Below are 14,241 nucleotides of genomic sequence, written 5' to 3'. Positions count from 1 at the left end.
ATGTTGTACGCCTTATAAGAATGGGAGGTCGTGTTAGTCAAAGTAAGGAGTTAGAATCAAATATTAACCATCCCATCATTTTGGATCTGAAGAATCCAATTACTAAACTTTTAATTGCAGATCTAGATGTAAAATTGTGCCATCCAGGACCACAAAGAGTCTTTACCCAATTTTGAAGGAAATATTGGGTTCTACGTGGACGTCAGGCAGTAAAATCAGTCTAACGGTCATTTCAAGAATGTAGGAAGTGGAAAGACTCCCTCTAGACTGCGTCTCTTTAAGCCTCCATTTTGGTCAACAGGAATGGACTGCTTCGGCCCTTTTAGTGTTAAAGTGGGCCGTAGACATGAGAAACGTTGGGGTCTTCTATTCAAATGCCAAAAACACGATGTATTAATCTTGAGTTGCTATCTGGTTTGGATACAGATAGTTTTCTATTAGCCCTCCGTCGTTTCATAGCTTGCAGAGTTAGGCCCTACGAACTTATATCAGACCAAGGAACTTATTTTCGAGGAGGGGAGAGAGACCTTAAAAATGAGTTAAATCATATGTGCCCTGCCCTTCAAGATTTACTTTCAAAGCAGTAGATTCAGTTTTGTTTTGGAGGTTGTTTTGAAAGATAGGGTTAGATCTATTAAAGCAGCCCTACGAGTAACACTGGGTACACAAGTGTTTCCAGAAGAGGTTCTACATACTGTCCAAATTGAAGTGGAAGAGATATTAAACTTTAAACCTCTTGGATACGTCTCTTCTAATATTTCAGATGCTAAACCAATAACTCCAAATATACTCTTGATGGGGCGGCGAGATGTTTACCTTACTCAGGTGATGTATGCAGATTCTGAGCTTCTCACACGTAGGAAATGGCGGCATAGCCAAGTTCTTGCTGACAGATTTTGGGCAAGTTTTATTAGAGACTATCTACCTGGTTTACAGACTCACCAGAAGTTGAAGGAGGATGGAAAGTCTTTTCTAGCAGTCACCAATTCTGCTCCTGGAGGGCTGGTGTCTCTGCAGAGTTTAGCTCAAACCCTAATCAAACACACTAATAGTGAAGCACATTAATACGCTGCTTCAGGTGTGAGAATTGGGGGCAGCTGTTGCGATTTTTTTGAGGTAGCTGTGGCTCTTTGTTCAGTGTGGCATCCAACAGCTCATGGGGAGATATTAGCCATTTCTCAATGTCAAGGATACTTCCTTGGCAGGACTAGTCCTTACAAGTCACTTCCTTCAGAGGCTAGGCGAGGCTCCTCTTAAGCATTCGGAGAACACGTTAAATGGAACAGGCTAGCAAGTGCACGTCATTGCGTGATTGAAAGGTGTGCTTTCGGTGCTGCGCATAGGATTGTGGGTGATTTCAGTGCGTGAAGAGCACGAAGGATACACATACGCAACCTTTCCTGACGGACGTCGATGACGTAGCATTCTTGAAATTCTGGCTTTCGAGGATCCTTCCTTGACATTGAGAAACGGCTTCAGAGTTGATGAATGCTTGAATCTGTAAGTTTATGTGGTATTGTTTCTGTATTTCTTTAAATATATCCAAGTTATTTAATGTGTAGTATTATTATTTGGTTTTATATGTTATCTATGTGATTGATTTATTATGTGTTTAAATTACAAAATGTTTGTTTGATGTAGATAATACACAACTCTGGTCTCATGATTGCTTGATAATAAAATGTTAAGACACTGGAATATTTGGATCTTCTGTGTTTTCATGGACACACCTTATTGGTAGCACTTTGCCTGAACTAGCTTCTGTCCTTATAAAATGCCCCTTATTAGAGGCCATAAATTCATTGATCCTGGATGTAAAAACAAGATTTACAGCCAGTCACACTAAATGTTTGAATGTAAATGCAAAATTACATTATTACTGTCATAAAAACACAACACACTGAAACAACTCAATGGAGGCAATCTTTTTTTAAATCATCACTGACATACAGACCAAATATTTAATATTACAGACATCGAGAAATAAGACACCATTTACTGTCGCACTCCAACTCTGCCCTGACCTCCACAACCATATCAGATCAAGTAAAAAACACATTAAGGAAAAAACAAGTTATTTTTATTGATAGCTTGTACAATACATTATAAAGTAATTATTTATTAATGACTCATATTTCAAATTCATTGAGTCTTAAATAGAAAATAAGAGCTATTATTGTTAATAAACAATGTAAGTACTAGATTAGTTTACTAAGCATAATCAACCAATCAAAAATAAATGTGTCTATAGTCATAAAACTACAAGGGGTGGTTTCCCTGACAGAGTTTAGTTTAATACAGGACTAGGCCTTAGTTATATTTGGACTTTTAAGTGGTTTTTACAAACAAACCTTAGAAAAAACAGTACTGTGTGCATCTTGAGATAAACAACAAGGTGTTCTGAAATTAATGCAGCATAAACATGCATTTTAGTCTGGTATTAGGTCTATGCCATGTCTGTGAAACCGCCCCAAGAGTTTAAAAATATATGTTTGTATAGACATTATTCATGATTCTTAAAGGTGTAGAGGAGGATTTTCTTGAATTTTAGAAAAGAACCGCCTTCTCCACTTTTTAAAAAAATGCAATTGCGCAACACTCCTGATTGACAACTAGATGGACCAATAGTCTTGATGATCCACCCAGAAAAAAAAATCCTCCGCAATACCTTTAAGCATATAAGTGAATGTTCTTAACATCAAGTCTTAGTAAATTGAAGAAAGAAATTACATTGACACCACAATGTCATTAAAGCAGATGCATACAATTGAATTTGGATTATTGCAGAATCTCTGCAGCATAGAGGGTTTTTCTTCTTATGGCACCTATAATAAAAAAATAAATGTATATATGATAAATTATAAAGTCTGATCGTTTATTCTTCTAGTTCTAGTTTTGAAATGCAAAAAAAATAAAACTATTAAGATTGAAGTGCTACACATACAGTAGTAAAAATCATCAATGATGATATTCAAACTAATAAAGCATGTTTCATTTAATACATGTATTTTAAGAAAAAAAAATATATTATATATAAGTATTTATAATTATATATAATATTAAATATATTCAAATATAAAAATGTATATACATATGTAAATATTTCTTAAATATATACTTGGATCTTTGTGTATTTATATATACATAATTATCATATACAATACATAGAAATATACGATGTAAACAAAAACTTTTATTCTGCAAACAATTAGACACTATTAATTGTTTTGCAGCCCTAAAAGGAATATTATCAAACTTACTTCTATATGCTGTTAATTCACATGTCAGGCTCTAAAAAAACAAACAAAAAAGAAAACAAGCATTTATTTCCATTCGTCTTAATGTGAAATTTAATCATAATCAGATTTGTTATGATGCTCAGATTCCTTCTTTATTTCCGCGTAGTAAGTTAGCACACATTTATCAAGTGAAACATCATGTTTTACACAACAACTTAAAAAGCAAGGTTATTTCTGGCCGTTGGGTTAAACCAGAAAATGTATAGAAAGCTCCAAAACTCCAATATCCAAAATACAGAACCCAAATGGTTCCCAATAAATGAAACACTCAGACCTCCCTTACTGCTTTTTGGATTCAATAAAGCATAAAATCGAAAAATCAGTTATATCAATTAGAATAAAAGAGGAATTTCTAAACATTGACATGATGTGAACTTTTCTTACCCCATGTGAAGATCTTAGGGACTGACAAGTGTTCAACTTTGCAGGTATAAGTTTCTCCACTCTGGGGTGTGAATTTTACATATTTTGTCAGCTGGAAGTCCCAACCCTGCTCGAAGGCCAGGTCTGTCTGACTGGCACCAGGAATCTCTACACCATTTTTAAGGAGTTTAATGGTGATGTCAGGAGGATGAAAGCCACTTGTGTGGCAGATCAGCACGTTTTCCTTTCCATACTCTCCAACGTTACGGCTATATACTTGGACCTTTGGGGGAGCTAGTTACAATACAATAGAAGGAAACAGTATTATTTTGACATCACTGATTTGTACATTTTATCAGTTGCTGTTACATTTGAACCTATAGATGGATTTCAGTCATGTGACCTTTTACGTCATGCCGCCATCTTGAGGACCTACCGAGTACCAGTAGGCTATTGACAAGCATTGGCTATCTTGCTACGATTTACGGATATCTTATCTTTTACTGTCTATGATTCTTACGGATACGGGAAATGGCTACGAAAGATAACATGTCGCACCTCGACTGTCATGAAAATAAACGCTACTTTAAAAAAATATATCTTGGTTAGGGTGTGATGCCTACTCGATCCCTGATGCGTTCTTCCAGCCGCTGTCCGCTGCTACCGAACTACCACTATTTTACAACATAAGAAGGCTCAACACAACATGAAACTTTGCTCGAAGTATCACCTGGATCTCTACACATGAACGCGAGCATTGAGAACATTGTTTGTGTACACAGAGTTTACTAAAAAGAAAGGTTTTGTACAATTGACTTTGGCTGTTATGGTGTCCGCTCGTCATCTCTGCCAGACATAAAGAATCGATCTCTGAATGTGAATGAATGAATCTCATATGAGGCTCCTTTTTCAACTAGAAGGTCAATACTGTTTTTCACTTGCGACAAAACAACGAATTATCCGTGCATTTATATGAAACTATGCTTTAGGAGCTATCCATCTTTACTCTCCTCCCTCCTTACGTCGCATTCGGAGATCGATACATCTTGACTGGGAAGATGGCGGCGAGCGGACGCAAAATCAACAAAGTTAGTTGTTCAAAACCTTCTTTTTAGTAAACTCTGTGTTGACAAACAATGTTCTCAATGCTCGAGTTCACGTGTAGAGACACAGGCGATACTTCGAGCAAAGTCTCATGTTGTGTTGAGCCTTCTTAGTGTTGTAAAAATAGCGATTTTGATGCTCACAACATATCGAAGCCATAGCTCCTAGTTCTTTTGCAACCACTTCAGGTACTCAAAATGGCGGAAGACAAGTGAGTGACATCAGCTGATATTCATTTATTCAACCTTAAACACCCCCTCCCCTAGACCCATGGGGTGGGTCAAATATTGCATTATAACAAGAAGATGTGAAACACAAAACTAGAAATTGATGGTTTCTTATGAAAACCTTAGCTTTCTTACCAGTCCCAAAAGTTTGGACTCATGTTACCCTTAAGAAAATTAACCATGGTTTTACTACAGTTAAAACCAAAAAAACCATGGTTACTGTAGTAAAACCATAGTAACTACAAAATAACCATGGTTTTGACAATCACGGTTTTCAAAAACCAGTTAGTGTAGTAAAACCATGGTTTTGCTGATAGTAATCAATACACCAAAAAACCATGGTTACTACACTTTTAAAACAATAAAACCATGGTTAAATTTCTTAGGGGGGAAAAAAATGAACATGACAACAACCACCATTGTTGTGAAAATTATATGAATAATATCTACTGCAATATTTATATACACAAACTCACAAAACATAAGCTCTCTCATTCTCAAAAATATGTTTACTGACACCTACCTGCTGGTATAAAATAAGGAAATCTTCAAAAGCTCAAATAAAAACTATATTAAAATCGGATTCTGTGTTTATCACACAAAAATATTAATTATCCAACCCACATGTTAGAGGGTTTCTAGAAAATGAGACCATTTTCTATTTACCATCATATACGCATACTGCATAATACATACTGTTAAATGTAGGTGTGCCTAATTATAATTCTGTAAAAAAAAACGCAACAAAAATGAACAATAGAACAAAAGCGTCTTTTAAATGCATACCTGTAGGTTGTATGTTTTTATACATATACAGTATTTGCCTTTGTTAAGTATCATTTATTTTTATATATTTTATGTATACGCTCTAGCAGCAATATTTTGATTACTTTAAGCCATTAGTATGCAGTGAAACGAGTTTCTTTAAATACGCAATACAGATAATGAAAGTGAAAGTAAAAATGTTCAGGCCAATTTTCTAGCAGTTTATTCTCTAAATATATTACTCACAAACGCAATAATCATCCATTAAGACGTTTAACAGAGCTTTAGGTTTTGGGCAACTATGTTAGGTTTAAAGACTGTAATGTTTTGGATCATACTTTTTAAAAGACGACGAAGTGCGACCTATGAACTTAGGCCGTAAACATTAGGTCGCAATTCGGAATCGCTGATAAAAACAATAAGTAAATAAACATATTTATTCATTAAATTACTTAGGACTAAGTATTACCATAATATTTTATGAACATTGCAATAAGAAAAACAGAAAACATGAATATCACGCAATTAAGATAAGTACAAAACCTGCGTCAAATTCAAGTTTAAGTTACTTACACTGCTTGGCAAAACAGCTGACGCTCAGAAGTACAACAGCCGCTACGATGAGTTTACAAGACATGATGCTAACAGTGTTGTTTAAAATATCTGAAAAACACGATATGTCACACGGAGCCTGTTTCTCACGATACTGAAACAACAAGGAAACACATACGGGACACTAAGTTAAACCACGCCCATACATGTTTTACAACCAATCGGAGATTTTCTTTTTCTGTGGTTGGGTGAGTGAGACGGTGACAACATGATACAGTTGCAAAGGCAATGTGAACTTTGAGATGTTTTGCGTGTAATAAATGTGACACATACATTTGGTTTCTCATCACGTTCACAGTCGTGAAATAGTTTTCTAAAACAAAAAAACTGTCAAACTTCTTCAGTACTTTACTTAAAGGGATAGTTCACCCAAAAATGAAAATTCTGTCACCATTTACTCACCCTCATGTTGCTACAAATCTGCATAAATTTCGTTGTTCTGCTGAACACAAAGTAAGATATTTGTAAATATTATCAGTTGTATTTAAAGTCAACATGACTGCTCATCCTATAAGTTCAGAGGTTCATCTTTGATTATTAAAAAAGATTTTGGTTTATATTTAATATTTAAGTACATAAACATCTAGTATTTAGTACTTTTACTCAATAATAGTAAAAGTACACAATTTTATGTAATTGGGTATTAAATCAATTTTAATATGCAATATAAAAGGAATACACAATATGATTCTATGCTTAAGAATGTAGTGAACATTTTTTAGTAAAGTAAAGTAAATATTTTCCCAAGACAAACACTCTGATAAAGCAGATGCTTGGAAAATTTACTTAAAATATTCAAGTACTGTTCACCTCTGTGAAAACTTAATGGTCAAATAAGAGAACATCTCATTGTGTCGTTTTTATTTTTTATTACCAGGCAAATTCATAAAATTAAAATTCAGTTACATGTTTTTACAGCCAATCACAATGGACATCGAGCCTTGTGTACACAATTAGTAGTAGTAGTCGCAGTGTGAGAAACTGGGAAGCTACCAATGCATTTTGACACAAAACCACTAGATGGCACTGTTACAAAATATTTTTTCTTTATTCCGATTTTCAACCTTTTAAAATCTTACTGTAAATTAGCTAAGACAACGGATTTAATTTAATGTCTAAAAAAAAGTTTAAAAGCATCATCTGATTGAGGCATTTACCACAATCGTGGTCCCTGATGTAATAGTTAACTAGTTATGAAACATCTTTGTGCTTCAAACAGAGACAGACTGATTTTATTAAAAAGACACAGAAAGAAATTGAATTATTTGGCAGTAAAATAATTATTCAGAGAGTTAATCTACACCAGGCTACTGAAGTGGTTTGGTAAAAACTGGAGTCTAACCAAAGATTAAAAACATCAAATCACCACCAGTCCTTCATATTAAACAACAGGCGTTTCAGGTACAGTCAGCACGAAAAATATATGTGTGACAACTATATTTAAATTAAAACTCTGTTCAAGAACAAAGTCTCTTTTAAACATTTACCATATCTCCCACTTCATTTAAATCAGCCGATTAAATAGCCGATTGCCTCTTTAGGCGCGCTCATGCTGTGACAATGGTATGACCCATTTTAGGGGTGCTCATATTTAGGTTTACACATTCTTTAAAGATAGAAAGCAGTGCGAACTATTTTTCACCTATTAAACTTATAATGTGAAAATGTGTTAAATGTGAACATTTCAATACGGGAGGGCATTGAAGGGAGGGCGGTCAAGCCTTCTTTCGGAGAGGCTGACCCCCCCATCTTCCCCTCCGTAGTACGCGCCCTGATACTCTGGAAATCTGGATTCATTCAGTTTACGGTAGAAGCTCATCCGCTACTAGAGTAGGAAACACCTGCTCATGTTCTCTGACCGTATCAGTCAGGTAAACGTTTTATCCCCCTAAATTTTGTTTGCTATCGGCGCAGTTTGTACAATAGAAATAGACGATTTATTTCAAAAGCGCATTACTTTGCAACCGAATGCCACAGTCAATTTTCTTACAGTATTTACTTCAATAACCTGCGCGCACATAGACTTCAAAACTGTGTATTGTTCCGTCTTTGAAAACTCGTCCTAATATTTCTTTAACAGTGCTCATGGGGACACTCAGAGATCTTCAGTTCGCCTTACAGTTAAAGATAGAGGAGTTACGGCAAAGAGATGCTCTTATAGATGAGCTGGAGCTTGAACTGGACGCTAAAGATGATCTCATCCGCCGCCTGCAGGGGGAGCTCGACCGGCTGCGGCTCTCTGTCAATCCTGCTGCAGGTGAGAGCTTTATCCAATATTTACATGTATATGCATGCATTTATTTAGCATTAAACTAGATGTAAATGTTATAGCAGCAATCTTCAAAACATATTTATTTACTTATTTACTTACAAATATTTCTTTTCACTATTTAAGTGCAATTTCAGAAGCATCATGATGAACAGACATGATATATTTTTTGTCTAGAAAAACTGTCTAGAAAACTGCCCCATAAACATTTATGGAGTGCAAAGTTTTGAGGTAGAGAAGCAGAAAACAGCACGTTACATGCAGACACATAAAATAAATCAGTAATTGTAAGGCTTTTCGGTGAATAAAAGAGTGATGGAAGAATAAAGGAAAGAGAAATGGGGGAAACCCTTTGGCATTAGCAAACAGTTCAGAGGAATGTTATATTTTTAAAGGTACAGATTTTTATTACACATTTTTTTGCATTTAGGTCAACAGCGTGGATCATCTGTGAGAGTGAGGAGAAGAGCCTTGGTAACAGAGCCCATTAACATGGAGTCAGAACTAGTATTACAAAATCCTCCAATCAGCTACAGCAAAAACCAGGAGTAAGAACACTCTTCACATTTCAGTTGTCATCTATCTATAGTAGTGGTTTCCAAACTGGGGGCCCGCAAAATTGTGCCAGGGGCCCCAAGTTTATGCCATTTTTTAAGTATTTTATCTTAAATTCTGTGTAATTAAACCTAAAAAAAAAAAAAAATCTACTAACCAACAGCACTACAATGTATAATTTAATATGTTTTGTTTAATTAAAGTTTATGTGACAAAGTTTCTTTGGGGGAGCAAGAAGTAATGCACCGCACACCGAAAAACTTTGAGAACCACTGATCTAGTGTGTCAGTATTGTCTTACTTTGTAATCTGTTTTATCTGTCTGTCTGTTTGTTTTTCTTTATTTAGGTCACAGAGGCTGATAGAAGCAGCTCTTGTAGAGAACGAGTGTATGAAATATCTAGACAGGGATCAGATGCTGTGTTTGGTGGATTCTGCCTATCCCATCACACTCAAACAGGGGATGTGTGTCATGAAGGAAGGCGATGAGGGATCCCAGGCATACATTGTGGAAGGTAAGAATGTAATCTTCCTCATAGCACTCAAATGGTAAATTTGATGATATCGTAAATAATTTCATTTTTTAAATTTTGCCTTAAGAGCCACAATGGTTACAAATTCTTGTTTCACTGGCCAAAAAATGGATAAAACAAAATAAACAATATTAAAGATAAATTTGATAGGAAGTAGGCCTATTGTTTGTTTATTTAAAAGAAAGGTTTAGACTTTTTTGACCCCCTTGACCTAAATTAAGTACCCCTTGAGATTTCAAGTAAATATTTAAATAATTTTATAGCACATTTGCATGTTTAACTTCAAACATTTATTTTTCTCTTTTTTTCAGTAGTATTTAGTTTTCAGTAGTTATTATAACTTGTTGTTGGACCTTCATCTCATATTTTTTTATTGGTGCATAAAACGTATCTGTCTGTTTTGCACGAGTTCTCAGTTTTTTGCTATACTGTAGTGTTGTGTAATGGTCATGTAGATTAAACAAGTACAGTATGTGCGCTTAAACGAGCTATACAAGCATTTAAATAGATGTAAAGAGCGTTGCATTCCTGGTCTTTGTTTTTTTGTTGTTTGCTCTAAACTTTATTTGCAGCGGTTGATCCGCTACGTTTTTCATCTATTCTGAATTTGTGAATGATCCTGTGAATATACTTTCAATTTCAAAGCTGTGCGGAGTGTGGACGTGTGCATGCGCGCAAGGCAGACGCGGGAAGAAAGTATACAGTACCTCTTTTGTCTGCTGTGTCCTGGGCTTTGGTGAAACCTGCTTGCGCTCTGATGAGGCAACTCTTGTAATTGTTTGCAATGCATGATGAGAAATGGACGTAACGTTACGTTTCTTTACATCCAACCTTACATAAAAGGAAAATGTTTACCCGCATTTCTGTCAGATTATTGAAACCACGTTAAAAGCTAGCATTTGAAAATGAATTATAATGGGTTTTAAAAACGACTAACTCCAAAATTTGCAGAATTTCGTGACAGTCTGCATTGTAAAGTAAATTCCATTTTTATGATGGATTCCATCCGTGTTTTCCGCAACACTGAAATTATAGGGCACTAGGAATGTTTCAGATATGTTTACATTGATACACCAAATCATTGGGGCGTAGCGATCATAGATGTGTTTTATCGTATAAAAAGCACACACTCTAAAAAATTTGTTAAATAGTACTAAAAGCTTGTAATCACAGGGGAACCATTTTTATAGCTACAGAGAACCTTTATAGCACCTTTGTAGAAGTGGTGCTAAAGCATGACTATAGAAACAGAGAAAGAAAGAAAGAAAGATAAAGAGAGAGAGAGAGTGAGATTGTGTGAACGAGGCTACCTTTGTGCGTCTCTAAACAGCGCTGTCATTGCCTTGGAAAATCGTCTGTCATGTTGTTTTTGTTAGTCCGTTATTACAGCCTGGAACTACGCCGTGCGTTTCCTAGAAAATAATTGCACACCTCAGAACATTCATCAGCCAATCAGATTCAAGCATTCAACGGACCCGTAGCATAAATGTAAATAAACAGTAGGCTTTATGCCCAGCTGCACTACTTCCTGAACTTCAGCCAGCTCCTTGTTTCCTGTCTGCCATTATTGGACAAACTGATTAATCCAGGTGTGTCTGATTATTGTTGTTGTCAGGCACACCTGGATTAATCAGTTTGTCCAATAATGGCAGACAGGAAACAAGGAGCTGGCGGAAGTTCACGAAGTAGTTGCAGCTGGGCATAAATAAATTGTTAAATTTTTTAAAATCTAAATACATTTTTTACTAACAAAAAGATAGATGATTTATCAGTGATTTATTCTCCGAGGAGGCACACATGCGAAACCCATCAAAGCATCATCGCATGTGGCTCGTCATGTAAAAAAAAACGTGCCTGCTACAGACCAATATTGAACTAGAAAACTGTGTCTTTTTTAAAAATTACATTAGCAAAAACTGGCTGTTTGATTCTAAGGGTCAAAGAATATGTTCTAGAAATATAAATCAAGACTGGACAGTCACTTAATCGGTTGCTCTCCCTCTGGCTGAAGTACATGAATTAGTATGCACCTCCCATAGTGTTTGCAGGTAGAAAGAGAAATGTAAGGCTGACCTGTTTCTGGAAAGAGAGAGAGAGAGAGAGAGAGAGAGAGAGAGAGACAGACACGTCCCGCGTTTATCATGTGAGGTGGCGTTTATCATGAGTTTGTAAAATGTCAGTGCATGTCTATAAAGAAGGATGGGAAGCAGGAGAGAGATCTATTGCCATCATTAAACCCATCATCAACACCCGTCCAGAAGTGCTAAATCCCCAGCTGTAATTTGTTAGGGGGAACGGCAATATTTGTCTCACCATCTCTGACGGCATCTGTCCATGTAACAGTCACGCTGCCACTTAACACCTGTCATTCCCAGCAACCTTGAAGGGTGTAGATGATGTGTGTGTGTGTGTGTGTGTGTGTGTGTGTGTGTGTGTGTTAATATAGTGGGGAAACTGGAGGTGTCCAGGGCCGGCCAGAAGCTGCACATCATTAAGCCGAGGGTGATGTTTGAAGAACTGGCCCTCATTCATAGCCACACCTGCTCCACTACTGTCACAGGTACTGGCAAACACTTCTGCTTTCATGCACAAATACACAAACACACATACAACACATACACGTTCCACTTAATTTTTGCATAAGTGAGCAAGAATAACCAGCTTTTGCTCTATCATTGCTATTAAAGATGAATGTAGGTTTTTTATTGAGTGCAATAATTTTGATTTCCCTAAAAAGTGCCTGTAAAGTCAAATGTGTTCTGATGTAAATGTGTGAGTTTTTTCACACCACAGAAATTTTTTTTATTTACCACCCAACCAAATTTGAAGGATGGAAAAATCTCTTTGTGTCTTTACTTGTGATAGTGGATATAGTGACTAGTTATCCATAAGTGAATCGTTCTTTTTGAAAGAATCTTTTAGGTATTTCTCGTTCCCTAAAATCTCTCCCTCTCTTTTTGAGGAGCATAATGTGAAAATTGCATAAAAAGAAAGTACACAACTCAAAATAATATATTTATTTCTATAAATCTGATAAATAAGAGTATTATTTTGAATAATTGTGTACTAACAAATATTAATAGTGTGTGAAAAATTCATGTGTCACATTTAATGCATTAGTGAGTGGTTACTGGATTGCTCTGGGTCAATTTATGGGTACAGAAGATGGTGACTGGAATATTTTGGTTGGTTGCTAGGTGATTGTTCACTGGTCCAAGTCATAATAGTCCCTCCTTAAGTCTCTATGATATACTGTGACTCAGGCCCTCCTTCATTGCAAGTCTGTCTTTAGCCTATTTTATCCTTCAGCAGGGACATCTCAACAAGCCATGCCATTCATCCATTCATCTCACGCCATTCATGTTTGTGCCCCTATTTTTGGGCAATTCTCTTATCAATGAGAAAATAATGAGGCCTAAGCAAACACTATTAATGTTAATGTATATTAATGATAAAAGTAATGTTGTCTATCTATCTAGCCTATTCAGACTCAGCGCCATAGGGACATTGGCTTGACCTATTAATTTTAATAGATGTTCACAGCAGAAAATAGACCAGAAAAACAGGCATAAAGATTGAAAGAAAGTGAATGGGCTTAAAAAATGAGAGTGAATGAAGGTTCCCATCAACTCAGATCATTTCTTTCTTTTCTACAATGTTTGTCTTGATTGTCTGCTGTTTTCATCTTTCAGTCAATGTCTTTTGCCAATTCCTTTTTTTCTTTTATATGCTCAGCCTCAATCTCTTTCCTCACCAAATTCTCATTTATTTCCTGTACTTGCCTATAACCCTCTGCTCAACCTTTCCTGAACACTTTATATTAGTTTAGTTCAGACCTTGTGTTTGGTGACAACCTGAAATTGTTATCTTTTCTTTGGCCTTGGTTTTTCTTCATTCAATCTCATTTCTCATCTGATGTCCTTCAAAAATACAATGTATTACAATGTGCGTGGTTTATGGGTCAAAAAAACACATTATTTTTCACATACCGTACATTATTGATGCTCCTCTATGCCCTGCCTCTCTGAAAGGCGCCGATTTTATACAAAGCTCATCGTTCTGAAAAGCTCCTCCGATTAGCCAGCTAACCAGTACGTTGTGATTGGCCTGAATACCTCTGATGTCAGCCAGAAATGTGACACTCCTTACCAGTTATAATATGGTACTTAAAGTAAATAAGCATAACAAGCAGTTGTTTTTGACCTATTTATTATCAGTTAATATAGTGAACATAACAAATCAGGCAAACAGAAAGAAAATTAACTTTACCATTTTACAAAAAACAATCAAGTAAGCCACACAGATTTAAGCGTTAAGTTTATGACGATAATATACCAAAAATAAATGGTATATACGTCAGTGTCCGAAATCATTTTCGTTCACTACTTCCCCATATACTGGACTATTTATGTAGGGAATAGTAAAAATCCTATCCGAAGCAGATGTTTCCAAGGTCTTGGCTTCTAATCATCCGACTACCTGCCCGCTAGATCCCATACCCACCCATCTCCTCCA

At 35.9% G+C, this 14,241-nt stretch overlaps 2 protein-coding genes across 6 annotated transcripts in view; one reads left to right on the top strand and one right to left on the bottom strand.

The window, feature by feature from the left end:
• Positions 1-2,058: 2,058 nt before the first annotated feature.
• On the bottom strand, positions 2,059-11,600 carry b2ml (beta-2-microglobulin, like). Of its 2 annotated transcripts, XM_065247678.1 has the most exons (5): positions 11,588-11,600; positions 6,332-6,421; positions 3,684-3,956; positions 3,261-3,291; positions 2,059-2,825 (listed from the first exon to the last, which is right to left on the bottom strand). In XM_065247678.1, the coding sequence occupies exons 2-4, from the start codon at positions 6,393-6,395 to the stop codon at positions 3,278-3,280; spliced, it is 351 nt and encodes a 116-aa protein (XP_065103750.1). In that variant the 5' UTR covers positions 6,396-6,421; positions 11,588-11,600; the 3' UTR covers positions 2,059-2,825; positions 3,261-3,277. The 2 variants fall into 2 exon arrangements, with proteins under 2 accessions (XP_065103750.1, XP_065103749.1); XM_065247677.1 differs by lacking the exon at positions 11,588-11,600 and having other exon boundaries at positions 6,332-6,490.
• prkg1l (protein kinase cGMP-dependent 1, like) overlaps positions 8,185-14,241 on the top strand; it is a 26,944-nt gene continuing 20,887 nt past the window's right edge. For 3 of the 4 annotated variants that reach the window (XR_010525766.1, XM_065247674.1, XM_065247676.1), the window contains exons 1-5: positions 8,185-8,241; positions 8,451-8,627; positions 9,070-9,187; positions 9,542-9,708; positions 12,173-12,286. Coding sequence is in view for 3 of the 4 variants with exons in the window: in XM_065247674.1 (XP_065103746.1) it covers positions 8,456-8,627; positions 9,070-9,187; positions 9,542-9,708; positions 12,173-12,286 (571 nt within the window). In the remaining variant the exon portion in view is untranslated. Of the gene's footprint in view, positions 8,242-8,375; positions 8,628-9,069; positions 9,188-9,541; positions 9,709-12,172; positions 12,287-14,241 lie in introns of those variants that run through there. The other variant, XM_065247675.2, reaches the window with a different exon arrangement.

This window comes from Paramisgurnus dabryanus, chromosome 11 (assembly GCF_030506205.2).
Source record: "Paramisgurnus dabryanus chromosome 11, PD_genome_1.1, whole genome shotgun sequence".
In the NCBI taxonomy this organism is placed as follows: Eukaryota; Metazoa; Chordata; class Actinopteri; order Cypriniformes; family Cobitidae; genus Paramisgurnus; species Paramisgurnus dabryanus.
The sequence above is the reverse complement of the archived record's forward strand: the minus strand, read 5'-3'. Positions and strand labels throughout refer to the sequence as shown.

What these genes read in the sequence shown, in the direction of transcription:
- b2ml (XM_065247678.1), bottom strand. Translation starts at nt 6,395, where the DNA reads ATGTCTTGTAAACTCATCGTAGCGGCTGTTGTACTTCTGAGCGTCAGC. An exon ending in CAGCTGTTTTGCCAAGCAGT is followed by an intron (nt 3,957 to 6,331) that starts GTAAGTAACTTA and finishes TATTGTAACTAG; the next exon opens with CTCCCCCAAAGGTCCAAGTA.